Consider the following 27056-nt stretch of genomic DNA (forward strand, 5'->3'; position numbering starts at 1 on the left):
TGTAGGTCTGTGGGGGGGGGGGCTGTGTAGGTCTGTGTGTGCGTGTGTAGGTCTGGGTGATGTAGGTCTGTGTGTGCGTGTGTAGGTCTGGGTGTGTGTAGATCTCCGTGGGCGCAGGTCTTGGTGTGGTGCGTGCCCATGTGTCACTGCATGTGGGTGCAAAGCCAGATGTTCCAGCTGTTGGGTGGCCTGGGGGGAGTGAGGGGTGCTGCCCCCTGTTCGGTACCAGCCCACAGGCCCCCTCACTGGGCGCTGCCAGGAGCTCAGCTGGCCGTTCCCACGTGGGTTTCCCGGCTTGCCCAGGAGGATAATGGAGGGGTGAAGGGCAAGGGGCCGGGGGAAAAGGCCCCTCAGAGCAGTGGGCCCCCCAGAGCAGGGCGTCGCTAGGACAGCGGGGTGCATGGCGGCCGCCCGGGGACTGAACCGGGGCCTCTGGGGCAGAGGCCTGAGTCTCCTCATTAAAACAGCCGGGCTCCGCCGCTGGGGCTGGGACAGACTCGTGGGCAGCCCTGTCCCGGCCAGCATGTGGGGCGCTGGCGGCCCCCGACAGCGCTGCAGGTCAGCACGGAGGGGGTTAATGGGGGGCGTTTTCTATGAACGCAGTGGGGAGCCCCGGGGGCTTTGCTGGAGGCGAGTCCAGGGGAAGGTGCCTTCAGACACCGACCCGGCCCCAGCCCCGTCCTCGGCTCCCCCAGCCCCCGGGCCAGTGGACCACCTTGGAACCGGGGCCCCGGCCCTCCCCCGACGCGGGGATCAAGCTCCTTTCAGAGCCCCTGAACCTGAAGCAATGGGCTTTGAGGCAGCTGTCTGGCCCGGGCAGATTAGCAGCGTGGATTGAATGAGGCGGGCGGCCCAGCGAGGGGTCAGGCGCGGTGGGGGGCTGGGACGGAAGCACAAGGCCCTGTTCGGGGCAGGGAGAGCAGGGGCCGGCCTGGCCCTTCCCGGGGAACTTCGGGGGCTTTCGACCGTAGTGTCCCCCGGGCCCGGCTCACTGGTGATTTCGCTTTTCTCCGTGACCCGAACCCCGGCCGGGGCAGCCTGTGTCTGCATGGGGGGGTTTGCCGCCCATCCGGCCCCAGGGCAGGGACACGGGCTGGCACGGGGGGGGGGGGGGGGGGGGGGGAATGGGGCCTTTCCCCTCTGGCACCCATCTGGCCCCTGGCCAGTTGTTCAGTGACTTCTGGGTGCGGGAAGCCCATGGGGGGCCCGGCGAAGTCGTTCTCCAGGGGCTGCCCCCATCCTCCCATCCATTATGCAACCAGCGTGGCTGGGGAAGGGGCTGGCTGGGTGCGTCTGGCAGGCCGGCTGTGCCGTGCATGGGGCACGCCCTGTGCGGGGGGGGCTGGCAGCCCTGGGGCCTGCTCTCCGTGGGTGGGGTGGGGGGTGGCGCGAAGGCCGATCCGCGGGGGAGCCGGAGCAGTGGTTTTCCTAAGGCCGCACAGGGTTAAAACAATCGGGCACTTGGCTGACCCCGGGGTCACGCAGTGGGGGCGGGGGTGGGGGGGGCTGTGACTGCCGGGCCAGCAGCCGTCTGGGCCCTGGGGTGGCCAGCAGAACGGCTGGCAGAATTCCCCAAAGAGCTGGCCCCGAACCCCTCCCCCCGTGTCTGGGCAGCGGGGAGTGGGGGGCACGCCATGGGCTATCCACCAACACCCAGCTCCCCCAGACCTGTCACCCCAAGATCCAGCCCCACAACCTCTTCACCCCAACACCCAGACCCCCAGCCCCTTCACCCCAATGCCCAGCCCCCCAACCCCTCACCCCAACACCAAGCCCCACAACCTCTTCACCCCAATGCCCAGACCCCCGACCTCTTCACCCCAACACCCAGCCCCCCGACCCCTCACCTCAACGCCCAGACACCCAGCCCCTTCACCCCAATGCCCAGACCCCCAGCCCCTTCACCCCAACACCCAGCCCCCCGACCCCTCACCCCAATGCCCAGACCCCCAACCCCTTCACCCCAATGCCCAGACCCCCAACCCCTCACCCCAACACCAAGCCCCACAACCTCTTCACCCCAATGCCCAGACCCCCGACCTCTTCACCCCAACACCCAGACCCCCAGCCCCTTCACCCCAATGCCCAGCCCCCCAACCCCTCACCCCAACACCAAGCCCCACAACCTCTTCACCCCAATTCCCAGACCCCCAGCCCCTTCACCCCAATGCCCAGATCCCCGACCCCTCACCTCAACGCCCAGACCCCCAGCCCCTTCATCCCGACATCCAGCCCCCCGACCCCTCACCCCAACACCCAGCCCCACAACCTCTTCATCTCAATGCCCAGCCCCCCCAGACCTGTCACCCCAACACTCAGCCCCCCCAGATCACTGTACACCCTGGCTCAGCATGAGACTTACCCCTTGTCTGTCTGTCCGTCCCCATCCTCCCCCCGCCCCTTCTGCATGGCCCCCACCCCTGGGCTGCTCCTGCCGGGGGGGTCACTGGGGAGCGGCTCAGCCTGGGGGGTCACTGGGGAGTGGATCTGCCCCGGGGGGGCACTGGGGAGCGGCTCAGCCCGGGGGGGAGTGGATCTGCCCCGGGGGGGGGCACTGGGGAGTGGCTCAGCCCGGGGGGGGCACTGGGGAGCGGATCTGCCCCGGGGGGCACTGGGGAGCGGCTCAGCTCGGGGGGGGGCACCGGGGAGCAGCTCTGCCCCACCCTGGAGTTCACGGCGCAGCGGCCTGGGCCCTGGGCTGGGTGATGGATTTTGCCTCACAAGACGAGCTGCCTCTTTATCGGGCTTGGGATCTCGGCCTAATCCAGCCCTGACGTCAGGTTCCCCCGCAGTGGGGCTGGGGGGCCGTTAACTCTGCGGGGGCTGGGCCGCGCCAGCTGGAAAAACGCTTCTGGGAGAAGCCCTCAAGCTTCACCCTGGGAGGCAGAGGGAAGGGAGGTGGGGGGGGCCAGGGCTGGGCTAGCAGGGGCTGCGGGTTGGGAGTGAGGGGCACTGGCAGGGCTGAGGGGGGCAGGGCTAGTGGGTGGGAGGGAGCCCAGGGCTGGGCTGGCAGGGGCTGCGGGTCGGGAGTGAGGGGCACCGGCAGGGCTGAGGGGGGCAGGGCTAGGGGGTGGAGGGAGCCCAGGGCTGGGCTGGCAGGGGCTGCGGGTCGGGAGTGAGGGGCACCGGCAGGGCTGAGGGGGGCAGGGCTAGGGGGTGGAGGGAGCCCAGGGCTGGGCTGGCAGGGGCTGCGGGTCAGGAGTGAGGGGCACCGGCAGGGCTGAGGGGGGCAGGGCTAGGGGGTGGGAGGGAGCCCAGGGCTGGGCTAGCAGGGCCTGTGGGTCGGGGTGGGGGTCATGTGCACGTTTTGTAACCTGCACTGTTCCCGGACTCTGTAGCCGCCCCGTTTACTCAGCGGCCCAGCGGGGGCGGCCCCAGGAGTTCCCTTCAGGCTCCCTGGTTCCCAACCTACAAGTGAGCAGGGAGGGGCCCCGTCTCCCATTCCCTCCCCCGCCCACCCCGCCAGGCCCTGGGGCTGGAGCAGAGCCGCCCCTCCCCCCCCCCAGTGCTGAAAGCCCCAGTCCCATTCCCTGCCCCCTCCTGCCCCATTGACAGGGGTCCCAGGCCGGGCAGGCGGGAGGCAGGGAATGGGACTGGGGCGTCCTTCCAGTTCGAACAGGGGCACAGGGGGCGGGGGTGGGGGGAGTCCCAGGCCCTGAGACTTTTCCTGGGGCTTCTAAGCGTCTGGCCCAGAAGCTGTTGTCCGTAGAATGGGGAGAAGCGTCACCTTCCATTCAGGGTTTGTTCTGGGGGAGCAGGAGGGACGCCCCCCAGATATGGAAGGGGCAGCGGGATGGAAACAGAGACCATGGCCAGCCTGGGGCATCTATCTATCTATCCTCATCCACCCCTTCTATCTATCTATCTATCTATCTATCTATCTATCTATCTATCTATCTATCTATCTATCTATCTATCTATCCCCATCCACCCCTTCTATCTATCTATCTATCTATCTATCTATCTATCTATCTATCTATCTATCTATCTATCTATCTATCCCCATCCACCCCTTCTATCTATCTATCTATCTATCTATCTATCTATCTATCTATCTATCTATCTATCTATCTATCTATCCTCATCCACCCCTTCTATCTATCTATCTATCTATCTATCTATCTATCTATCTATCTATCTATCGCCATACACCCCATCTATCTATCTATCTATCTATCTATCTATCTATCTATCTATCTATCTATCCCCACACACCCCATCTATCTATCTATCTATCTATCTATCTATCTATCTATCTATCTATCTATCCCCACACACCTCCTCTATCTATCTATCTATCTATCTATCTATCTATCTATCTATCTATCTATCTATCTATCTATCTATCCCCACACACCTCCTCTATCTATCTATCTATCTATCCTCATCCACCCCTTCTATCTATCTATCTATCTATCTATCTATCTATCTATCTATCTATCTCCATACACCCCATCTATCTATCTATCTATCTATCTATCTATCTATCTATCTATCTATCTATCTATCTATCCCCATCCACCCCTTCTATCTATCTATCTATCTATCTATCTATCTATCTATCTATCTATCTATCTATCTATCTATCTATCTATCCCCACACACACCCCTCTATCTATCTATCTATCCCCACACCCCCCCCTCTATCTATCTATCTATCTATCTATCTATCTATCTATCTATCTATCTATCTATCTATCTATCTATCTATCCCCACACACCTCCTCTATCTATCTATCTATCTCCATACATCTCTCTCTCTCTCTCCAGGCTCCTCCGGAAACCCGAGCCAGGGGGCCGCTTTCCGGGGGGTTGCAGGAGGCCAGCGCCCCTGCCCCCCGTGCCCAGCGAGCGGCGTTTGGGCGGCGAAGGCCAAGGCTTCCCACCGGGCGCTGCAGCCTCTGGCCGCAGCCCGGGTTCTTGGCAGGCGCAGAAGGAATGTGTGTCAGTTTGAGTTTCTTGGCAGGGAAGGTCCCTTCAATCCAGCCTGCGCTTGGCTCTCAAATTTATGCCCATAGGCTGCTACTTGGGTGGGCCGGGGCTGGCTGGGCCGGGAAGGGGGGGGGCTGCGCATGAGGGAGCTGGCTCGTCGTTCCCATTGGCTGCCGGGACGGTAGCTCGTCTCTTCTGCTGCCCCTCCCGCCCCAAACTCTTCCTGCTGGGGGTGGGGGGAACCCCCCGAGCCACATGCTGGGCCCCCCGCTGACAGCCACGGGGGGTGAGCAGCCTTGGGAAGCCAGGGGGCACTCCCCGGCGTGTCCTGGAGCTGGGGTCCCCCCGCTCTGCTGGGGGAAGCGCGGGGTTAGGCCCAGGTGGGGAGAACATGTCCCCGGCCCCTGCTCCAGCCCGGGCACATGGGGGCGCCTGGAAACTGGCTGCGGGAGGGGACGGCAGAGTGGCCCAATTTCTCTCTGTTCTGTTCAGCAGGATGGTGCCGTACTGGCATGTGTGTGGGTGGCCGGGCGTGCCATGGACGCTGCTCGGTGTGGAGCGGGGTGAGCTGTGGACGTGGAGTGGCCATCTGCGGGCTGCGAATGTGCATGCAGTGTATGTGCCGTGCACACGTATGCTGTGCATGCAGCAGCATGTGTGTGTGTGTGCTCTGCGTGTGTGCGTTCTGTGTACAGTCTGTGTGACATGCATGTGGCCACATGTGTTGTGTGCACAGTCCGTGTGAGATCCATGTGACTGCATATGTGCTGTGTGTACAGTCTGTGTGGCGTGCATGTGACCACGTGTGTTGTGTATACAGTCTGTGTGACATGCATGTGGCTTTGGGTGTTGTATGTACAGTCCATGCGGAATGCATGTGACCATGTGTGTTGTGTGTACAATCGGTGACATGCATGTGGCCACATGTGTTGTGTGTACAGTCGGTGTGGAATGCATGTGATCACGTGTGTTGTATGTACTGTCGGTGTGACATGCATGTGACCACATGTGTTGTGTGTACAGTCCATGCGGAATGCAAGTGACCACGTGTGTTGTGTGTACAGTCTGTGGGGAATGCATGTGACCACATGTGTTGTGCGTACAGTCAATGTGGAATGCATGTGACCACGTGTGTTGTGTGTACAGTCTGTGACATGCATGTGGCCACATGTGTTGTGTGTACAGTCGGTGTGGTGTGCATGTGACCACATGTGTTATGTGTACAGTCGGTGTGGAATGCATGTGATCACGTGTGTTGTATGTACTGTCGGTGTGACATGCATGTGACCACATGTGTTGTGTGTACAGTCCATGCGGAATGCATGTGACCACATGTGTTGTGTGTACAGTCCATGCGGAATGCATGTGACCACGTGTGTTGTGTGTACAGTCTGTGGGGAATGCATGTGACCACGTGTGTTGTGCGTACAGTCAATGTGGAATGCATGTGACCACGTGTGTTGTGTGTACAGTCTGTGGGGAATGCATGTGACCACGTGTGTTGTGCGTACAGTCAATGTGGAATGCATGTGACCACGTGTGTTGTGTGCCTACTAGCCCGGCCCTGGGCTCCCCCCCGCCAGCCCTGCCGGTGCCCCTCACTCCCGACCCACAGCCCCCTGCTAGCCCGGCCCTGGGCTCCCCCCCCCCAGCTCTGCTGGTGCCCCTCACTCCTGACAACGTGGCTCAAGGATCGGGAGTAGCAAGGCCTGTTGAATCGTGGTGGGGCGTGTGCCCAGTTGCAGAGGTGCCACACACGGCCGTGCCATGCAGTGGAGACCCAGCGTCTGAGGCCATGCGAACCCCAGCGGGCAGGGCAGGGCAATGCAATGGAGCCAGGCCAGGCCGTGCGTTCTGCTGTCGGACGACACCGCGCCGTGCAACGCGAAGGCGGCGCAATCCCCAACGCTGAGACAGGCCAAGCAATCCAGCCTCGTTGGCGGCCAGCGACTCGAATGCCGTCCTGTACCGGGCCATGACACACCCGCCGTGCAAACTGCCCCCTGCTGGCGCTCAGTTATTCATGCCTGGTGGGAGCCGGTGCCGCTAACGGGGATTCAGGGGAGGGTTGAAGGCGGCAGCTGTGCCCTGAGCAGGGCCCTGGTGCATCGGTGACCTCCAGGCCCCCACTGCCCCGGCAGCGCCCGCGGACACACCCAGGCCTGGGTAGCTGCACACCCCCCCTCGCCCCCAGCAATGCCTCCAGCCCAGCTGGGATCTCGGCTTGTCTGCAGCCCCCCCCCCCCCCCCCCCCGCCAGGAATGCCCTATGCCCATCACTCAGTGTCGCCATGGAAACTCCCCTATCTGCTTTCAAAAAGTGCTGTTTGGGGGCGGGACCCAGAGGAGGGAGGGGCGGCTGGAGAAGAGGCTGGAAGGAAAGGAGTGCACCCCCTCCTGGGGGCAGCTGCCTCCCCCAGCCCTCCCTGCACCAGGGGAGGGGAAGAGCAGGCTTTGAACGCGGGGCTCTGCAAGGCCCCCTGGCCCGGCCCAGCATGGGGGGGACCTGGGGCTGTGCTGAAAGTGCTCGGATTGAGCTCGACGCTGGTGCACGTTAGAACAGGAGTTGCAACAATGGCTGTTCCCAGGCTGTGCTGGGTGACGCCGGCTGAGCCAGAGGCTAATTAACTGGCTGAAAGTATTACACCTCTACCCCGATAGAACGCTGTCCTCGGGAGCCAAAACATCTTACCGCGTTATATCGAACTTGCTTTGATCCGCCGGAGTGCGCAGCCCCCCCCCCCCCCCCGGAGCGCTGCTTTACCGCGTTATATCCGAATTCGTGTTATATCGGTGTAGAGGTGTATTATATGGTGCAATGCCCGTATCTCACCAGTGCAACGGGCACCAACCCTGCTGCCAGTTTAATGTGGGCCGCTGGTACCAGCTGCTGGGTAATAATGTGCACACATCCCCAGCGTTAGTGAGAGACCCTACAATAACAAACCAGTGTGCACATATCCCCAGCGTTAGTGAGAGACCCTACAATAACAAACCAGTGTGCACAGATCCCCAGCGTTAGTGAGAGACCCTACAATAACAAACCAGTGTGCACACAGCCCCAGCGTTAGTGAGAGACCCTACAATAACAAACCAGTGTGCACACAGCCCCAGTGTTAGTGAGAGACCCTACAATAATAGAAATGAAATCGTTGCAGGGAGTGCCAGCAATTCGGGGCGGTGCCTCCCCCGCCAGCTCGGCATTCCTCGCCCTCTTGGTTGTGGTGGGAACCGTGGGGAGCAGCAGCAGCGGGAGGGTGAGGGTCCAGAGGAGGCCAAGGGGGTGCCGAGACTGCAGTGACCCGGGGTGTGACGGCAGCTCATGCGCGTGTACCCGAGCTCGCTGTCACGCGGACGGACCCCACGCCTCAGGGCGGCAGCTGCCACAGCAGCGGGGTGCCCCGTTGCCTGCCCCAGCCACTGTGCTGAGGCCGTCAGGGGTTTGCATTGGGGGACCTGGGTTCTATTCCTGACTCTGCCACTTTGGGCACCCCACGTGCCTCAGTTTCCCCACCTGTGTCGGGAGGGTGGTCATTCTGTTTTGGTGAGGCAGGGTCCGTCGTGCCCTCTGTGTCCGTGCAGCGCCTGGCACAGCACGGAAACCCCCTTTGTGACGTTGTCCCGGGGGCAGGGTGGCACCTCCCCATGTCTCTGTGCCCCAGGCTCCCTGGGGTACCAGAGCATGGGCTGGGGAGGCTGGCAGTGCCCATTAGGGCTGCTTCCACCCCGTGCCCTGCTCTGAGATCACGTGCCGGGTCCATGCTGCGGGGGCTCGGGTATTTCCCAGGGTTCCCAGCTGTTCCTGGTGCAGGATGGGGCCATGGTCCCGGGCGCTGGGCTCCGCAGCAGAGCTGGGAGGGGGCTGGTCCCAGGGATCCTGCCCCCAGGAGGCCGGGCAGCCAGGACGGGGAAGGGGAAGTGGGTGGTAGCAGGGCAGTCTGAGGGAGGAGCCAGGCTGCCCTCCCGCTCTCATGCCATGCCCATCCCCCTGGTATCTGGGCACTCACTGGAAAGTGCTTCAATGGGGGGATGGGAATTTGGGGGGAAATGGGGGGAGGGCTCATCTGATCCCATCCGAGCCCCCTATTTTGTGTGTGTGTGTGTGGGGGGGGAAATGGCACCTACCTGCCCCCTCCACGTCCTTCCTGTCATCTGTTTATCCCACAACTCCCTTCCCCAGTGCCCGTCCCCTCTCCCCGCCCCTCATGTGCCCTGATCCCCTGGCAGAGTGTGATCAGCCTGGGGACCAGAGACCAGACAGGGCCCTTCCCCTGTCCCCCAACCGTAGGGGAGCGCCCCCTGGCTCCAGCACACAGGAGCCCATCTCCTGCCTGTCATGTCCCCAGCCACCCCCCTTGCCAGCCCCATCCCAGGGGCTCCGACCACTGGGCCGGAAGTCCCGGCCTCATGAGACCAGGACCTCGTCACAGCCCCCCAGCCTGGCAGTGCCAACCAGTCCCCCAGCTTGGCCGTGCCCCATTCCCGCTGCTGGGGCCGAGCCCCCCATTCCGCCTGGCACAGCGGGGTGCCCGTGCTGTGCCGCACCCCCACTCTGGCTGTGGTGCCCCCTCCTCCCCAGCTCTGGGTCCCTGGCCCCCCAGCACAGCGGTGCCCTGGCCCTGGATCCATGGGGCTCTGCAGTTGGAGGTGGCGGGGGGGGGGGGGTGGCGAGCGGGGGGATGACGCAGGCTGATGGGATGCACTCAGCACGCAAGCCTTGACCTGGAGCCAACGAGGGGGCAGCTGGGGGGTAGTCGCGGGAGGGCCCCAGCCAGCACCGGGGGGGGGGGTACCCAGAGACATAACATCAGCAACTCTCCTCCAGCCCAGACGCCCCCCCCAAGGCACAGGTGTGGGCATGGGGCTGGAGAGGGAAGGCTGGCCCAGTGGGTAGGGCCCTAGACCCCGGTCCTCCTCCCTGCACTACCCCGTGCCTCAGTGTCCCCATCTGTACGATGGGGTGTTGTCAGGTGCTCATGGCAATGAGGGCCATGCAGGGGCCTCCGCAGGCCTGCCCCGAGCAGTGATAAATGGGTGCAGGTGAGGGGGAGCGTTTGGGGCTGGGGCGGGGGGGAGACGGTGCCCCATAGGAAGGGCTGGAAGCCTCGCTGGGGGGCACTGAACATTAGCGGAGCCTTGAGCGTCGGGTGGGCAGGGCCCCTCGCTCTGAGTGCCTGGACCCAGGGAAGGCCACGGAGCCCCTCGCGCCACTTCCGGCCAGCCTCACGCACAAATGGTGGTGCCCAGCCCTGGGCTCTGCCCTGCCCAGGGACGGGACGCACCGCGGGCCAGAGTGCGGGGCAGCTTGTCCAGGCCGGGGGGCAGAGGAGATCATCCCAGGGGCCCTTCTGACCCTAAACGCTATGAATGGGGATTGCAACAGGGGGAATCCAGCTTGGGGGTCAGGACTCCTGGGTTCTGCTCTGGGAGGGGGGCAGGGTCGACTGGGTTAAAGCAGGGGGTGCGGGACTGGAGGTCAGGACTCCTGGGTTCTATCCCCAGCTCTCCTGCTGCCTCCCCGCTCATGCGGCCGTTTCAGGGGTTCTGTGCGATGCCAGGGGGCGCCGCACAGCCAGAGCCCTGGATGTACGACGTGGGGCCACGGTGACCCGGCCCGTAGATGTGGATCGGAAAACCACCCCGAGCGGCGGGAGCTGGGTCCACAGCAGGGGTTAGGGCTCGGGGGGGGGGGGGGGGTTCACATGGCCACCAGCTGCGGGTCTTAGCCCCCCCTCCCGCCCCCGTTTTACTTTGTACCGGACAATAGGGCCGGGTGAGGGCGGGGGCTGGCTGGGGAAGCAGAGGGGGTGGAGCAGCGATCGACTCAATTACTAGACAAACTTTTGAGAGCTGGGCCTGCAAACTCCCGGCCCTCCTTCCGGGGTGGGGGGGTTCCCCAGGGCTCCCAGCATCCCAGAGCCTCGTGCCTCCCCCCCAGCTGGTGAGGAGGGGGTGTGTGACGAGTGTGCGCCCCTTTCTCTGCCCCAGCCCCCCCTCCGAACCTCTCCCTCAGGGAAATGTTACTATTCCTCCCTCCTGCTTTCCCGCCCCCCTTCCCATTTCATGACCCCCCCCGCCCCAGCCTTGCCATGTGCCTCATCTCTGTGTGTACCACCCCCATGGTCCCTGCTCCCACCCTCCTGCCTTTGCCCCCCCCAAAGAACCTTTCATGCCCCCAGCAGCCCCCTCTTCTTCCACTCCCCCCCCTCTGGTTTCACACCCCTGCCCTCCCCCCGCCCCATTCTTCCCTGGTGACACGCAGACAAAGCCCCCAGACGAGCACTCAAAGGGGGAACTGAGGCGTGAGAATCCGCCCCCCCCCATTGCAAACCAAACCCTTCTTCTTCCCAGCAGGCCGCGGGGCCCTCCCCCCCCCTTTTGGGGGTGAGCCCCCCCCCGCTCTCCAGGGAGAGGCTGGAAGGAGCTGAGGGCGCCGACGCCGAATGCCACACACAGACAGCGCCCCCCCCCCCCCCCGCCGCCCCCACACTCCAGCTTGTTCTCATTTCGCGGCCTGTCGCGGCCCAGCTCCGCTCCCAGGCAGGGCCCCGCGCCCGGGTGGGCCAGACATGGGGAAGGGGCTGCCAAGTGCCGGGCCACGGGGTGCTCGCCCCGCCGGAGAGGAGAGACCCCCCACCGTGACTCAGTTTCCCCCCTTTGGAAACGGGCATGAATGGTCCCAATCTGTGTGTGTGCGTGTATGTGCGCCTGAGCCTCTGTGCACGCGTGTGCCTCTGTGTTTGTGTGTGAGAGTGTACACACGTGTTTGTATGTTTACGCGTGTGCACACGCGTGTGCTGACACATGTCACTGCCTGTGCGTCTTCAGCCATTAATAGCTAGGAAGCAGAGAGAAGCAGCCGCTGGGTCAGACACTGAACTGGGATTTGGGAGACTTGGAATCGCAGCCCAGCTCTGCCTCAGTTTCCCCTCCCACCCTTGCTTAAATGAGCCTGGCAGCTCTGTGGGCCTGGCACCTTCCCATACAGCCCTGCCAGTGGTGCCTGGGGGCCGTGGTCCGGGGCAGCGGGTGGGGTTGGGGGCTGTTCTCGGTGAGGCGTTTTGATGGAGTTGAATTGTTTTTCATTACCAACACGTCAGAAGCCCTGATTGCAACTCGGCTGGGGGGCAGGGGGGTCGGGGGCTGCCCTCGCCCCATGGGGGGGGGCTGGTCCCTGGGGTTGTGAAGTCAGTTGGTCCTGGGGACCGGCCGGGGGCTCCCCACGATGCAGACTGGCTGGAGCTGAGACTCAGGAGAGGGACAGGGCTTTTGCCTCAAGGATGTTAGCTCGGATCTGGCCCCAGGGCGAGGGCTTGGCGAGCTCGGGGAGGTGGGGAATGGGACATGGGGGGGCTGCTCTGCCTGGGGGCCAAGGTGGGGGGTGCTGCCCCAGGAGCACCAAGCAGGCATTCTGGGGCACTCTGTCCTGCAGGGGGCACCCAGTGGGGGCGCTCTGCATTGGGGGGGACACCCAGTGGGGGCTCTGTGTGGGGGGGGCACCCAGCGGGCACTTTGCCCTGCAGGGGGCGCACAGTGGCAGGGCTGCCCAAAGGATTCAGGGGGCCTGGGGCAAAGCAATTTTGGGGGCCCCTTCCATAAAAAAAAGTTGCAATACTATAGAATTCTCGTGGGGGCCCCTGTGGGGCCTGGGGCAAATTGCCCCACTTGCCCCCCCCCCGGCGTCCCTGCACAGTGGGGGCGCTCTGCATTGGGGGGGCACCCAGCGGGGGGCTCTGCGTTGGGGGGGCCGCCCAGCGGGCACTCAGGCTGTCTGGAGGCCCCACAAATGGCCTCTTTTGCTCGTTTTATTTTGCAACGACCCAGACGGTCCCGTCCTCCCCCCGCCCCGTAATGTCTGATGCTGACTAATGGGGTGTGGGGAAGAGATCGGGGGGTGTGTGAAAAAATCCTCCCCCCCAATCAAACAGACTCAGTTATTGTGCAGCAGAGAAGTTGCTCTTTCCCGTCACCAGCTGGCTACCAGCTGCGAAGTCCCCTTCCCATCCCCCCGCCTGCTTCCCCCCAGCCCCCCCATCCTCCCCACCCCCCACACACCCAGATCTGTCTGCCCCTGCCAGGAGGGCGGCCCCAGGCGTTTCTTGGACGCACTTGAAACGCTCGGCCTGGGACGCTGCGAACGCCCTGGCCAGCGGAGGATAAACAGATGATTTGCCCCACACACGTACGAGGGAAGAAGGGGTCGGGCAGGGGGGGCGCACAGTGGGCCTGGGGCGGGGGAATGTACCCAGCTTGGCTTGTGGCCCGGACCAGCCCAGCGGGAACCGGCAGCTCCAAGAACCTGCTCTTCTGGGGGGAAGACCAGGGAGGTGGAGGGGGGGCAGATCCAGGCGGGTTTGGGGAGCGAGGACCCGCTCTCACCTTTCCCCTCCCGGGCAGTGGGTCAGACCAGCTGCTGGCCCTGGGCCCCCCTCCCAACCTGTGCTCGGCTGGCTCATCTGCCCCACGCTTGTGCAACGGGGGTCACTGGGGGTCGCGGAAACATGTAGGATCCACCCTCCAGCCTGTTGGGGGCAGCGGGGTCCTGCTGGGCAGACGTGCTCACGCCCTGCGGTCACAGCCGGGTGCCAGAGGGGCCATCGGGGGGGCACCTCTGCCCTTGTGCTTGGGGATTCCATTGCAGGCCGAGCCGTGTGTCCTAGCCCCTGCACAGCTCGCACCGGATGGGAGATTCCCCTCTAGGGTGTGAGGTTCAATCTGGCGCGTGACAATGGTTCGGGGGAAACATGGAGGCCAGGCTGGGGAGATCTCGCTGTGCCGGAGTGGAGGGGAGACACACACACACCCCGCCCGCCACCCTGGAGCAGCTGCCTGGGACATGTCCCGTGAGCAGACTCGCCCGTCAGCAGAAATGGCTGGTAATTAACCCGTGCCGCAGCCTTGGCGTTCGGGCCGGGGGGGCGCACCGGGGCCGGAGCATACGCCTCACTGTGCCACCGCCTGGCCCGGCCCCAAAGCAAACCCCGCTCTGCGCGATGTCAAAACAACCCCCCCCCACACACACACACAGCCCGAGCGGGCCTGGGAGCGGGCTGGCCAGGAGCTCGGCCATTATCGGCTTCCAAGTCATAACAAACGCCCAGAACACCCACCTCGAGGGCTGGCCCCGGGCTGGCTGGGAAAGCAGGAACGCGGGGCCAGGCGCGGGACCCGGAGCCTGCAGCCCCCGGCGCGGCCTGGCTCGCTGGGCTGCACCGCCGCAGGAATCTCTCTCGCCCGGCTGGGGCCTGGGGCAAGGGCTGGCCCTGTATTGGGGGGCGTCCTGGGCCTGCTCGCCTGGTTTTATCTCACTCCTGGCTCTTCCCTTTCCCAGGCCGGGGCTGCCTTCCGCCCTGGCCACCCCGGCTCTCCCCTGGCGAGGGGGGCAAGTTCTTACAGACGTCCTGTAAAGCCCGCGGGGGTGAGGAGCCGGGTTCGGGGAGGGCAGCGCAGCTGGATTCCTGCCAGTGGCTCGGCACTTTCAAACCAGGCCTCGCGTGCCAGGAAGTCAGCGCCTGGGCGGTCGTGGGGGAACCGGCCACAGTGCGGCTTTGCCTCCTCGGGGATCGTGGGCCTGGCACCACGGCCAGGTGCCACTGGGATCCCAACTGCACCGTGCCAGGCCTGGCACCGTGGGAAGCCGATCCGGACCGTGCCGGGCCCGGCACCACGGCCAGGCGCCACGGGGAGCCGATCCGGACCGTGCCGGGCCTGGCACCACGGCCAAGCGCCACGGGGAGCCGATCCGGACCGTGCCGGGCCCGGCACCACGGACAGGCGCCACGGGGAGCCGATCCGGACCGTGCTGGGCCCGGCACCACGGGCACGGAGAGCCGATCTGGACTGGGCCGGGCCTGGCACCACGGCCAGGCACCACGGGGAGCCGATCCGGACCGTGCCAGGCCCGGCACCACGGACAGGCGCCACGGGGAGCCGATCCGGACCGTGCTGGGCCCGGCACCACGGCCACGGGGAGCCGATCTGGACTGGGCCGGGCCTGGCACCACGGCCAGGCACCACGGGGAGCCGATCCGGACTGGGCCGGGCCCGGCACCACGGCCACGGGGAGCCGATCTGGACTGGGCCGGGCCTGGCACCACGGCCAGGCACCACAGGGAGCCGATCCGGACTGGGCCGGGCCCGGCACCACGGCCAGGCACCACGGGGAGCCGATCCGGACCGTGCTGGGCCCGGCACCATGGCCAGGCACCACGGGGAGCCGAACCGGACCGTGCCGGGCTCTGGAGCTCAGCACTGGTGCCTGGGCCGAAGGAGGGTTAGCAGAGGGAGTGCAGAGGTGGGAGATGGGGGGGGGGTGCAGGAGACTGTGGGTACGGCCACCGAGCTGGCCTCCCCATTGGGGCGCTGCCCCATCTCTGCAAGCCCCCCCCTTTCCATGCACCCGAGCAGAGCAGGGGCACGTGAATCAGACTCAGAGCACAAGGCTGAGACGCCCCGTGGGTGGGTGGGCGCCTTTGTCAGCGCGTCTCCGGATCCGTGTGCTTGGTCACGGGCATTTGCAGGCGTGTGTCTCTGCATTTGCACACATGTGTTTCCGTGTGTGTGTCTAGGGGTTACTCTGGGCATGCGTGTGGGTGTGGGTGGGGGGGATGATGGGTGTGTGGGTGCAGAACTGTGTGTGTGTGGAGCTGGGTCTCGGCGTGGCCTGTGCTGATTGCAGGAGGGCAGCAGGGGAGCCCAGTCCGGCAGAGGCTGCGTGGGGCTCTGGCATCGCTGGAAGGGGCGCGGGGGCTGCCATGAGACTGACACTGTGACAGAGGGATGGGCCCTGTAAGAGACTGGTGGGGCCGAGGGGGGGCATTTTCCACACCTCCTCCTGCAGAGCCCCCAGGCTGGGGGCGCGGCGTGCCAGGCCGGTGTGGCAAAGCCCAGGGCCAGGAGTCAGGGGTCACGCTGGACTGGGGCTGGCAAGGGGACAGCAGGGTGGGAGAGGCCGCGTCAATTCCATCCATGGGTTGCTCAGGGGTCAGGCTGGTGCTGGGGGGTCGACCGTGGTGGCCTCTGGGGCCACAGCTGAGCCGTGGGATGACTGAGACAGGGAGGGGGGATGTGTCCCCCCAAGCCCCTTCCCCATCCTCCCACGGTGCCTGCCTCAGCCGGTGTGCCCAGCCCCTGTAGCCCCACCAACCAGGCCCCATCAGTCTGGGGGGCAGAGGGGGCTCTGGGGTTGGCCCGAGCCGCAGCCTGGCGCCAGGGCTGGTGGCGAGACACCGGCCCCATCCAGGATTGGCGGGCAGGCCTGGCACAGAGCCACAAAGGGGTCCTGCCTTCGGGGGAGACCCCGGCCCTAGAGCATCGGGGAACAGCCGAGGGGCAGATGGAGGGAGGAGAGAGTCGGGGGTTTAACCCCGGGGCGGGGGCGCAAGTCACCTTGTTGGAGATGGGGCAGGGAGGAGAGGATGGTCCCCCCCACCGGACCCACTCTCCTGGTCCTGCCGGGGTGCTGCCCCCCGTCGGCACCTGGTCCCCCCAGAGATCCCGCGATGGAGGCTTTGCCCTTGCCTGGGAGGAGGGGACTACCGGGTTGGGGTGCAGACGAGGGGTGAGGGGGCACAGGCCGTGGGGGCTGGGCAGGTGGGCAGCAGGAGGCATCGGCTGCGGGAGGGCTGGGCACCCCCTGCTGGGGCCAGAGGCCGTGGGGATGGGCAGCCCAGAATCCCACTGCAGCCATGGCTCCCTCTGCTGGAGACGGGGGGCGTTGCAGGAACAGCGTGTGGCTACCCCTGGGCCAGCGGGGAGTGGGTGCCAGGGGCTGGGCAGGGGTGGGCCACACAGGCCCAGGGACCATGGCTACCCAGCAGGGGACCAACGCCCGCCCTCCTCTCCCCCAGGCCTGGCCCCCTGGGGGGTCAGCGGCTCCCCCCGCCCGCCCGGAGCAGATGTGCCCCTGAGCACGGCCGGGGCCCGACGGACCATGTTCAACCCCAGGAACCCCCCCGGGAGCGGCTACATGGAGCATTGCTACCTGCGCCCCCGGCACGCGCCCGGCCCGGGCCCCGGCCTGGCAGACGGTGAGTCCCGGCCACGCGGCCCCTGCATCCCGGGGCATCGGCACGGGGATCTGCGGGGACTGGCCGCGGCCCCCGCCCCCTCTGCGCCCCTTTATGGGTCCCACCCTCGGTCTGTCCATCCCCCGCCCCCTTCCACCGGTCCCACCCTCCGTCTGTCCATCCTCTGCCCCCTTCCACCTGCTCCACTCTCCGTCTGTCCATCCCCCGCTCCCTCCATTCCCTGCCCTGCCCCCTTCCACCTGTCCCACCCTCCGTCTGTCCATCCCCCGCCCAGCCCCCTTCCACCGGTCCCACCCTCCGTCCATCCATCCTCTGCCCCCTTCCACCTGTGCCACCCTCCGTCTGTCCATCCTCTGCCCCCTTCCACCTGTGCCACCCTCCGTCCGTCCATCCCCCGCTCCCTCCATTCCCTGCCCTGCCCCCTTCCACCTGCCCCACCCTCCGTCTGTCCATCCCCCGCCCCCTTCCACCTGTCCCACCCTCCGTCCGTCCATCCCCCGCCCAGCCCCCTTCCACCGGTCCCACCCTCCGTCTGTCCATCCTCTGCCCCCTTCCACCTGTGCCACCCTCGGTCTGTCCATCCCCCGCCCCCTTCCACCTGTCCCACCCTCCGTCCGTCCATCCCCCGCCCAGCCCCCTTCCACCGGTCCCACCCTCCGTCCATCCATCCTCTGCCCCCTTCCACCTGCTCCACGCTCCGTCCGTCCATCCCCCGCTCCCTCCATCCCCTGCCCTGCCCCCTTCCACCTGCCCCACCCTCCGTCTGTCCATCCCCCGCCCAGCCCCCTTCCACCGGTCCCACCCTCCGTCCATCCATCCTCTGCCCCCTTCCACCTGTGCCACCCTCCGTCTGTCCATCCCCCGCCCCCTTCCACCTGCTCCACCCTCCGTCTGTCCATCCCCCGCTCCCTCCATCCCCTGCCCTGCCCCCCTCCACCTGTCCCACCCTCCGTCTGTCCATCCCCCGCCCAGCCCCCTTCCACCAGTCCCACCCTCCGTCCATCCATCCTCTGCTCCCTTCCACCTGTGCCACCCTCCGTCTGTCCATCCCCTGCCCCCTTCCACCTGTCCCACCCTCCGTCCATCCATCCCCCGCCCCGCCCCCTTCCACCTGTCCCACCCTCCGTCTGTCCATCAACCGCCCCCTTCCACCTGTCCCACCCTCCGTCCGTCCATCAACCGCCCCCTTCCACCTGTCCCACTGTCTGTCCCTCCATCCCCCGCTCCCTCTGCGCCCCTTTACTGGTCCCACCTCCATCCGTCAATCCCCTGCCCCGCCCCCTTCCACCTGTCCCACCCTCCGTCCATTCATCCCCCGCCCCGCCCCCTTCCACCGGTCCTGCCGTCTGTCCGTCCATCCCCTGGCCCGCCCCCTTCCATCTCTCCCACCCTCCGTCCGTCCATCCTCTGTCCCGCCCCCAGCACCAAGCCCTGGAGGGGTGGGGGCGGAGGCAGCCCAGGACTAACGTCCCCCCCCTTCTCTTCCCCACTTCTTTCCAGGGCTGAGCGACTTCCCCATGTGCCACCAGGCCAACCTGATGGGCAGTCATCATGGGTACGGGCTGGCACCGGGCAGCGAGCATGCTGGGAATGCCGACGGTAGGTCGGTGCCCGGGGGGATCCGGCTGGCCTTGGGGGCTGGGCGAAGGGGAGGGGTTGCCAGTAGATTCCCCAGCCCGCTCTGTGCTCATGCCAGTGGCACTGCCTGTGGGGGACGGGCGACGGGGCTGGAAGGGGCATCAGGGCCCAGCGGGCAAACGCACACTCAGCCCCGGTTCCCCGTCTCTGCCCGGCCCAGGGTCCCGGTTCTCCACACCCCGCGGCGCGGCCAAGCTGACCAAGAAGCGGGCGCTGTCCATCTCGCCACTGTCCGATGCCAGCATCGACCTGCAGACCGTCATCCGCACCTCGCCCAACTCCCTGGTGGCCTTCATCAACTCACGCTGTGCCTCGGCCAGCGGCTCCTACGGGCACCTCTCCATTGGCACCATCAGGTGGGCGCCGGGTGGGCGGGACCCAGAGCTGGCCTGGCCTGAGCCGAGCGGTCGAAAGGCGCTTTGTCAGCCCATCCAGTCCAACTCTCAGAGGCTAGAGCAGCCTGGGTCTCTCCCCGTCTCTGGGAGGGCAGTGGGGTCTAGTGGTTAGAGCAGGGAGGCTGGGAGCCAGGACTCCTGGGTTCTCTCCCCAGCTCAGGAGGGCAGTGGGGGCTAGTGGTTAGAGCAGGGAGGCTGGGAGCCAGGACTCCTGGGTTCTCTCCCCAGCTCTGGGAGGGCAGTGGGGTCTAGTGGTTAGAGCAGGGAGGCTGGGAGCCAGGACTCCTGGGTTCTCTCCCCAGCTCAGGAGGGCAGTGGGGGCTAGTGGTTAGAGCAGGGAGGCTGGGAGCCAGGACTCCTGGGTTCTCTCCCCAGCTCTGGGAGGGCAGTGGGGTCTAGTGGTTAGAGCAGGGAGGCTGGGAGCCAGGACTCCTGGGTTCTCTCCCCAGCTCTGGGAGGGCAGTGGGGGCTAGTGGTTAGAGCAGGGGGGCTGTGAGCCAGGACTTCTGGGTTCTCTCCCCAGCTCTGGGAGGGCAGTGGGGGCTAGTGGTTAGAGCAGGGGGGCTGAGAGCCAGGATTCCTGGGTTCTCTCCCCAGCTCTGGGAGGGCAGTGGGGGCTAGTGGTTAGAGCAGGGGGGCTGGGAGCCAGGACTCCTGGGTTCTCTCCCCAGCTCTGGGAGGGCAGTGGGGGCTAGTGGTTAGAGCAGGGCGGCTGAGAGCCAGGATTCCTAGGTTCCATCCCTGGCTCTGTCATTGACCCATCTTGTCACCTTTGCTAAGTCCCTTTGCCGCTCTGTGCCTCAGTTTCCCTATGTGTCAGCGGTCCTGACTGACATCATGGAGGGGCAAGGGGGGGGCAGGTTAGTGACTGAGTCTCTGCCAAGTGCGGGGAGGGGGCCTGGGGCAGGCTGAGCCCCTCTGCCTCGCTGTACACATGGCAGGAGGCCCAAGGCCGGGAGCGATGGGCCCCTCCCCACAGTCTGGGATGGGGGGGACACCTCCGGCGGGAGGTCACACTCACTCTCCTTCTGACTTTCAGCCCGTCCCTGGGTTTCCAAAGCCCCATGGCTCACCCGAAGGGGCAAGGGGCAGCGTTCGGCCCCCCCATTCCCCCCTGTGGCTCCCATGAACACCTCCCCGGCCGGCCGGGGTTCCTGCACCATCCCTCGCCCCGCGGGACACCGAAGCATTGCCAGGTAAGGGGCCCCCGCCCGGGGGGGGGGGAGCACCAAGCGCATGACACACAATGGCCACAGGGGGGCAGCGCTGAGAACCGTCCCCACTGGAGTCTGGGGTGTTTAACGAGACAGGATCCCCGCCCCACCCGCCAGCCCCAGCGAAGGGGGGGGGGGAAGGTGCCAGGCTGGAGCCCTGGTACCCCGTCCTGGCAGGAGCGGCAGCGCCACCGGGCCCCCACTCTGCCCGAGCTCATCACATTTCTCTCCCCCTCCCAATAAAGATGAAATCAGAGCCCAGCCTGGGCGCCGCCCTGGGCACCAACAGCCTGGAGGAGAGATCGGAGGGCGACGTCTCCAGCCCAGCCTCCACGGGGACGCAGGTAACGGGCAGGGTCCGACTCCCCCTCGCCCCCCAGCCAGGCCCGGAGTCCAGCCCCCCAGCATCGGCCGCAGCAGCCGCCCCCGGGCTCGCTGCACATGTCGCCTACGGGCACCCGGGGCCGGCGGCAGGAGGCTACCCCAAGCTCCCACTGGGCCCAGACACCCCAACCCGGCCACGTCGCCCGTCACCCACAGGGGGCGCTGCTGGTATGAGCATGGGGGGTGGGGGCTGCCCGCCGGTGCAGCCTTGCTCGGCTGGCGGGTGTGTGGGCTGAGCCAGCGGTGCCCTCCCTGCCCTAGGACCCGCTGCTGGGGATGCTGGAGCCCCGGGAGGAGCTGGAGAAGGAGGACGGGAAGCAGGAGACGGAGGCCGTGTACGAGACCAACTGCCACTGGGAGGGGTGCACCAAAGAGTTCGACACCCAGGAGCAGCTGGTGCACGTGAGTCGTGGACGCCGGCTCGGACCCTCCCCTCCCCGAGGCCGTCACGGGATCAACCCCGACTCACAGCCCCTGCTGGCCCAGCCCTGGGCTCCCCTCTACCCCACAGCTCCCCCGGTGCCCCTCACTCCCGACTCACAGCCCCTGCTGGCCCAGCCCTGGGCTCCCTCCAGCTCTGCCGGTGCCCCTCACTCCCAACCTGCAGCCCCTGCTGGCCCAGCCCTGGGCTCCCGCCCCCACAGCTCCCTCGGTGCCCCTCATTCCCGACCTGCCGCCCCAGCCCTGGGCTCCCCCCTCCCCACAGCTCCCCTGGTGCCCCTCACTCCCGACCCGCACCCCCCGGCCTATCACCACCATGCCCTGAGCCAGCCCCAGAAGCCGTCTCTGCAGAGGCCTGGGGGCCGCGGGCTGGCAGCTCCCCCTGACCCGCGCCCTGCTCCGCCCCCGCAGCACATTAACAACGAGCACATCCACGGGGAGAAGAAGGAGTTTGTGTGCCACTGGCTGGAGTGCTCGCGGGAGCAGCGGCCCTTCAAGGCGCAGTACATGCTGGTGGTGCACATGCGGCGGCACACGGGCGAGAAGCCTCACAAGTGCACGGTGAGTGTGAGCCGGGCGCAGGCCAGACACGTCAGCCGGGCGGGGGTGGGACACAACCCCCCTGCACGCAGAGCCCTGCCCCCGTGCCAGCCAGCCTCCTGCCCATGTCCCATTCCCTTTCCCTGCACCAGGCCCCCTCCTGCGGCTGGGTCACAGCCGGTGCCCCCTGTGGGCCACACAGCCGCGTGCCATTCCCCTCTCCCAAGGGTCGGGCGCAGCCCTGTCTCCCGCACTGGGAAGGGGCTCTGGGTGCAGATCCTGCGGGGGGGGGGATCCGTGACTGTGCTCTGGGTGTGGGGGTGGGGTGGGGTGTCAGAGTGGGGGTGGGGTCGGCGTGTATGTCCTGGGGGGGACTCTGGGTGCCCCGCAGGGCGGCAGGGGGAGGGCATCTCTCTCACGGCTCTGCACACAGTTCGAGGGCTGTCACAAGGCCTATTCGCGCCTGGAGAACCTCAAGACCCACCTGCGGTCGCACACGGGTGAGAAGCCGTACGTCTGTGAGCACGAGGGCTGCAACAAGGCCTTCTCCAACGCCTCGGACCGCGCCAAGCACCAGAACCGCACCCACTCCAACGAGGTATGCCCCTCCACCCGACATGGTACGGCCCGCTCCCCCCACACACCCCCACCCGACATGGTACGGCCCGTTCCCCCCACTCCAACGAGGTATGCCCCCCCACCCGACATGGTACGGCCCGCTCCCCCCACACCTATGAGGTACACCCCTCCACCCGACACGGTATTGCCCGTTCCCCCCACTCCAACGAGGTACCCCCCCCAACCCAACATGGTACAGCCCGCTCCCCCCACTCCAACGAGGTACGCCCCCCCACTTGACATGTTATGGCCAACTCCCCCCACTCCAACAAGGTACACCCCCCACCCGACATGGTACGGCCTGCTCACCCCACTCCAATGAGGTACACCCTGCCACCCAACATGGTATGGCCCACTCCCCCAACTCTAACAAGGCCTGTCCCCCCACATGACATAATAAACATGGTAAAGCTCATCCCCCCCACCCGACATGGTAAAGCCCACTCCCCCCACTTCAATGAGGTACACTTCCCCCCCCCGCCCCAATCCATCATGGTACAGCCTGTTTCTCCCATGCCAACAAGATGCACCCCCACATCAGCCCCCTGCCCAGGAGACACGACCCCCCCCCCCGTTACCAGATGTGCCCGTTACTCGGGGGTATGTTCATTATTTCTTCGGGGGGGGGTGTAATTCTATCAATGTGCTGCTTGTGTCACGTGTGTGTTCATACGGAGCTGTACATCTCCCTTCTGCAAAGCCCCACCCATTGGAGCTACCATCACACACACACACACTCTCTCTCTCTCTCTCTCTCTCTCTCTCTCTCCCCCTTGATGAGCAAACCCCACAGGATTTTGGGCGCCGCAGGGATCTGTAGCTTAGGTACGAGGAGCGTTGTTGCAGAGTGAATAGGGAAGCTAAAGCCACAAAAGAGTAAAGTTCAGAGCGAGAGAGAAGCGACCAGCTGAACCCTACAAGTTCTTTAGTGACTACTAGTGATAACTACACAAGGGAGCCTAAAGCACCATAACAGTTACATGATTAACGGTTAATCCCTGCGGTAGAAAAGAAAACAGAGCAGGGGAGGGGGATCTCACCCACTCCATGAGGCTTGAGCTGGTTGGGGGTCCCAGGGACGGTGGGAGCTCAGGGTCCGGAGGGCGGGAGCCAGGCAGAGCCCCCAGCCCGATCAGGCAGGAGATGGAGTCCCAGAGGAACGGATGCAGAGTTTGGGTCCAGGCAGCAGAGCACTGAGTTGGATGTAGGTCGGGGGGGGAGGGGGGTTATAGGGAAACAATGGTTCAGGGGAGACACTGGATTTGTTTCTGGGTAAGCTGATGGCTCCAGGGTTTTCTTTAGGCTGGACAATAGGAGCTGGTCACTCTTGGCTATGGGGGGAGGTTTCTTCCAGGGAGCTCCCAATGCAACCAGGAGTCCGGTGGCACCTTAAAGACGAACAGGTTTATTTGGGCATAAGCTTTCGTGGGTAAAACCCACTTCGTCGGCTGCACGGAGTGAAAGTTACAGCTGCTGGCATGATATACTGACACCCGAAGCAACGGGCGTCCCCTCACAAGTGGAGAACCAGTGTTGACAGGGCCGATCCGATCAGGGTGGACGTGGGCCACTCCCAATAAGAGATGAGGAGGCCTCAATTCCAGGAGAGGCAAAGCTGCTTGTGTAATGAGCCAGCCACTCCCCGTCCCTGGTCCAGCAGCGACTGGCCCCAGAGCAAAGCCCGGCCCGGCCCGAGGAGCTCACACTTTGGAGCAAGACCCTCCAGCCGTTCGGGATTTGCCCCCGGTGCCACGTGGCCGAAGCCAGCCTCACACTTCAGGAGGATTGCTCCCCGGCTGCTGCCGCCCACCCCTTCCTTGGGGCCCACAGCCCCTGGCACAGTCAGGCCACTGGGCTAGCTGGACCCCGGGTCTGGCAATGCCTCTGTTCCCGACAGGGCACGTTCCATGCCCCCAGTACGGCCCCCTTCCCGTGTTGGTGCCCGGCCTCCCCTGGGGCTGACACCCCCAGTTTTGGAATCAGGCGGGTGGGTGCCTGTGGTCCTTCCCCAGCAGGCAGCTCACCGCGCCCAGAGGTGCCCGTGGGGCTGTCTCCCGGGCTGGGCTAACCCCCCCATCTCGCCCCCCCCCCATGCAGAAGCCGTACGTCTGCAAGATCCCCGGCTGCACCAAGCGCTACACGGACCCCAGCTCCCTGCGCAAGCACGTCAAGACGGTGCACGGCCCCGACGCCCACGTCACCAAGAAGCATCGGGGCGACACGGTGCTGAGCCGGGCGCTGGCTGCCCCGGGGGGCCCCGCAGACATGAAGCAGGAGAAGGAGGGAGGCTGCCCCGGCGAGGGCAGGAAGGATGAGGGGAAGCTGATGGTGCCCGAGGCCACCTTGGTACGGAGTGGGGTGGGGCAGGGGAGCAAATTGGGCAGAGGGGGCTCCGGGCTGCCACGCTCCAGGACGAGGCCCTGCCATGGGGGGGTTGGATTCTGGGCTGCAGGGGGAGGGAATTCCTCACTGCCTGAGCTGCGGGGGGTTGGCGTGTGGCCAGGGGGTGCCCCGGAGGCTGTGCTAATGAGGGGCTGGTGCCCCCCCCATTCCCTGTCTCCCCAGAAGCCCCAGCCCAGTCCCGGTGGGCAGTCGTCCTGCAGCAGCGAGCGCTCACCCCTGGGCAGCGCCAACAACAACGACAGCGGGGTGGAGATGAACGCCAACCCGGGCGGCAGCTTCGAGGACCTGTCCACGCTGGAGGACCCCCCGCCGGGGGAGCCCATGGGCGCCTCGGGGCTCTCGGCCCTGCGCCGCCTGGAGAACCTCCGCATCGACAAGTTCAAGCAGCTTCGGAAGCCCCCGCCCGGCAAGGGCCTGAAGCTGCCGGCCATCCCTGGCACCGGTGAGCGCTCGGCCGGGCAGGGCCAGGCCAGCGAGGGCTGGGGCGGGAAACCACCTTGGGCAGGACGGGGGTGCCGGGAGCAGATCACGGGGCTCAATGGGGGGCGCTCTCCCCTGGCAGTCAGCGCTGGCCCCATTGCCCCAGTGTGGCACTAGGGGGCGCTGTGCTGTAGGGAGCAGGGCAGGGGACCAGCAGGGGGCACTCTCCCCATTAGGCTGTGTTGGTCCCAGCATGGCACTAGGGGGCGCTGTGCTGTAGGGAGCAGGGCGGGGGACCAGCAGGGGGCACTCTCCCCATTAGGCTGTGTTGGTCCCAGCATGGCACTAGGGGGCGCTGTGCTGTAGGGAGCAGGGCAGGGGACCAGCAGGGGGCACTCTCCCCATCAGGCTGTGTTGGTCCCAGCATGGCACTAGGGGGCGCTGTGCTGTAGGGAGCAGGGCGGGGGGACCAGCAGGGGGCACTCTCCCCATTAGGCTGTGTTGGTCCCAGCATGGCACTAGGGGGCGCTGTGCTGTAGGGAGCAGGGCGGGGGACCAGCAGGGGGCACTCTCCCCATTAAGCTGTGTTGGTCCCAGCATGGCACTAGGGGGCGCTGTGCTCCCACAGGTCCTGTCTTACAGCTAAGCCATAAACCGGAGTGTCACATTCCCGAGAGCTGCACAAAGCTCGGGGGCCCGGCCACATTCAGAGCTCCGTATTTCTGCTCTACCCCCCAAACCTGCACGTCCCCTCCCCTGCCATTGCAATGGGACACACCCTCTGCCCCCGGCCCCAGAGGCAGCTGCATCTCGGGCCTGGAGGAAGGATCTTGGTATAAACAGCTGCCGTGCCCCACCCCAGAGGTGGCTGCCTGGCACCGGGTGGACAGGCTCGGGGAGGTTCCAGTGAGTGGAGCAAGACGGGGACTGGGGGGGCTTGTGCCTCTGGCAGGGCACAGGGCTGGGGCCGATGGGGCCAGCCTCCCAGAGGGCCACTAGGGGTCTCTGAGCTGGGACCAGCTCCAGGACACACGGGCTCAGGTCCCCCACTGCCCTGGGAATAAAAGGAAGGGGGGGGGCAGCCAGCCCCGGGGGGAGGGTGAAGGACCCTGCAGCCAGCTCGACGCCAGCTCAGTTACAGAACAAGAGTTTAGATCCGGAACCCCAGCCACCTGCAACCCCCCCCAGCCACCCCCAGCCATCTGCACCCCCCAGCCACCTGCCCCCCAGGCCCCTTCCCCCCAGCCACCCCCAGCCACCTGCCCCCCAGGCCCCTTCCCCCCAGCCACCTGCACCCCCCCAGGCCCCTTCCCCCCAGCTACCCCCAGCCACCTGCAACCCCCCCCAGCCACCTGCCCCCCAGGCCCCTTCCCCCCAGCCACTCCCAGCCATCTGCACCCCCCCAGCCACCCCCAGCCACCTGCAACCCCCCCCCAGACACCCCCAGACACCTGCCCCCCCCAGCCACCTGCCCCCCAGGCCCCTTCCCCCCAGACACCCCCAGCCACCTGCAACCCCCCCAGACAACCCCAGCCACCTGCAACCCCCCCAGACACCCCCAGACACCTGCCCCCCAGGCCCCTTCCCCCCAGCCACCTGCCCCCCAGGCCCCTTCCCCCCAGCCACGTGCACCACCCCAGGCCCCTTCCCCCCAGCCACCCCCAACCACCTGCACCCCCAGCCACCCCCAGCCACCTGCAACCCCCCCACCACCCCCAGCCACCTGCACCCCCCCAGCCACCTGCACCCTCAGCCATCTGCACCCCCCAGTCCCCTTCCCCCCCAGCCACCTGCACCCCCAGCTACCCCCAGCCACCCCCAACCACCTGCATCCCCCTGAGCCACCTGCACCCCCCCAGACACCTGCAACCCCCCCAGCTACTCCCAGCCACCTGCACCCCCAACCCCTGCAGCCACCTGCGCCCCCCCAGACACCTGCGCACCCCCAGCCCCCTTCCCTCCCAGCCACCTGCACCCCCAGCTACTCCCAACCACCTGCACTCCCAGCTACTCCCAACCACCTGCACCCCCTGGCCACCAACA

General features: G+C 66.0%; 1 protein-coding gene across 2 annotated transcripts in view; it reads left to right on the top strand.

The window, feature by feature from the left end:
• Positions 1-27056, top strand: part of GLI1 (GLI family zinc finger 1) — a 39254-nt gene that overhangs the window by 8244 nt on the left and 3954 nt on the right. Inside the window, exons 3-12 of one of the 2 annotated variants that reach the window (XM_024112012.3) lie at positions 16781-16960; positions 18461-18559; positions 18759-18954; positions 20033-20189; positions 20453-20551; positions 20853-20993; positions 21444-21593; positions 22006-22170; positions 24288-24536; positions 24756-25035. In XM_024112012.3, the coding sequence (XP_023967780.2) occupies positions 16864-16960; positions 18461-18559; positions 18759-18954; positions 20033-20189; positions 20453-20551; positions 20853-20993; positions 21444-21593; positions 22006-22170; positions 24288-24536; positions 24756-25035 (1633 nt within the window). In that variant the 5' untranslated portion in view covers positions 16781-16863. The remainder of the gene's footprint in view (positions 1-16780; positions 16961-18460; positions 18560-18758; positions 18955-20032; positions 20190-20452; positions 20552-20852; positions 20994-21443; positions 21594-22005; positions 22171-24287; positions 24537-24755; positions 25036-27056) is intronic. The other variant, XM_024112013.3, reaches the window with a different exon arrangement.

Source organism: Chrysemys picta, chromosome 22, assembly GCF_011386835.1.
Source record: "Chrysemys picta bellii isolate R12L10 chromosome 22, ASM1138683v2, whole genome shotgun sequence".
In the NCBI taxonomy this organism is placed as follows: domain Eukaryota; kingdom Metazoa; phylum Chordata; order Testudines; family Emydidae; genus Chrysemys; species Chrysemys picta.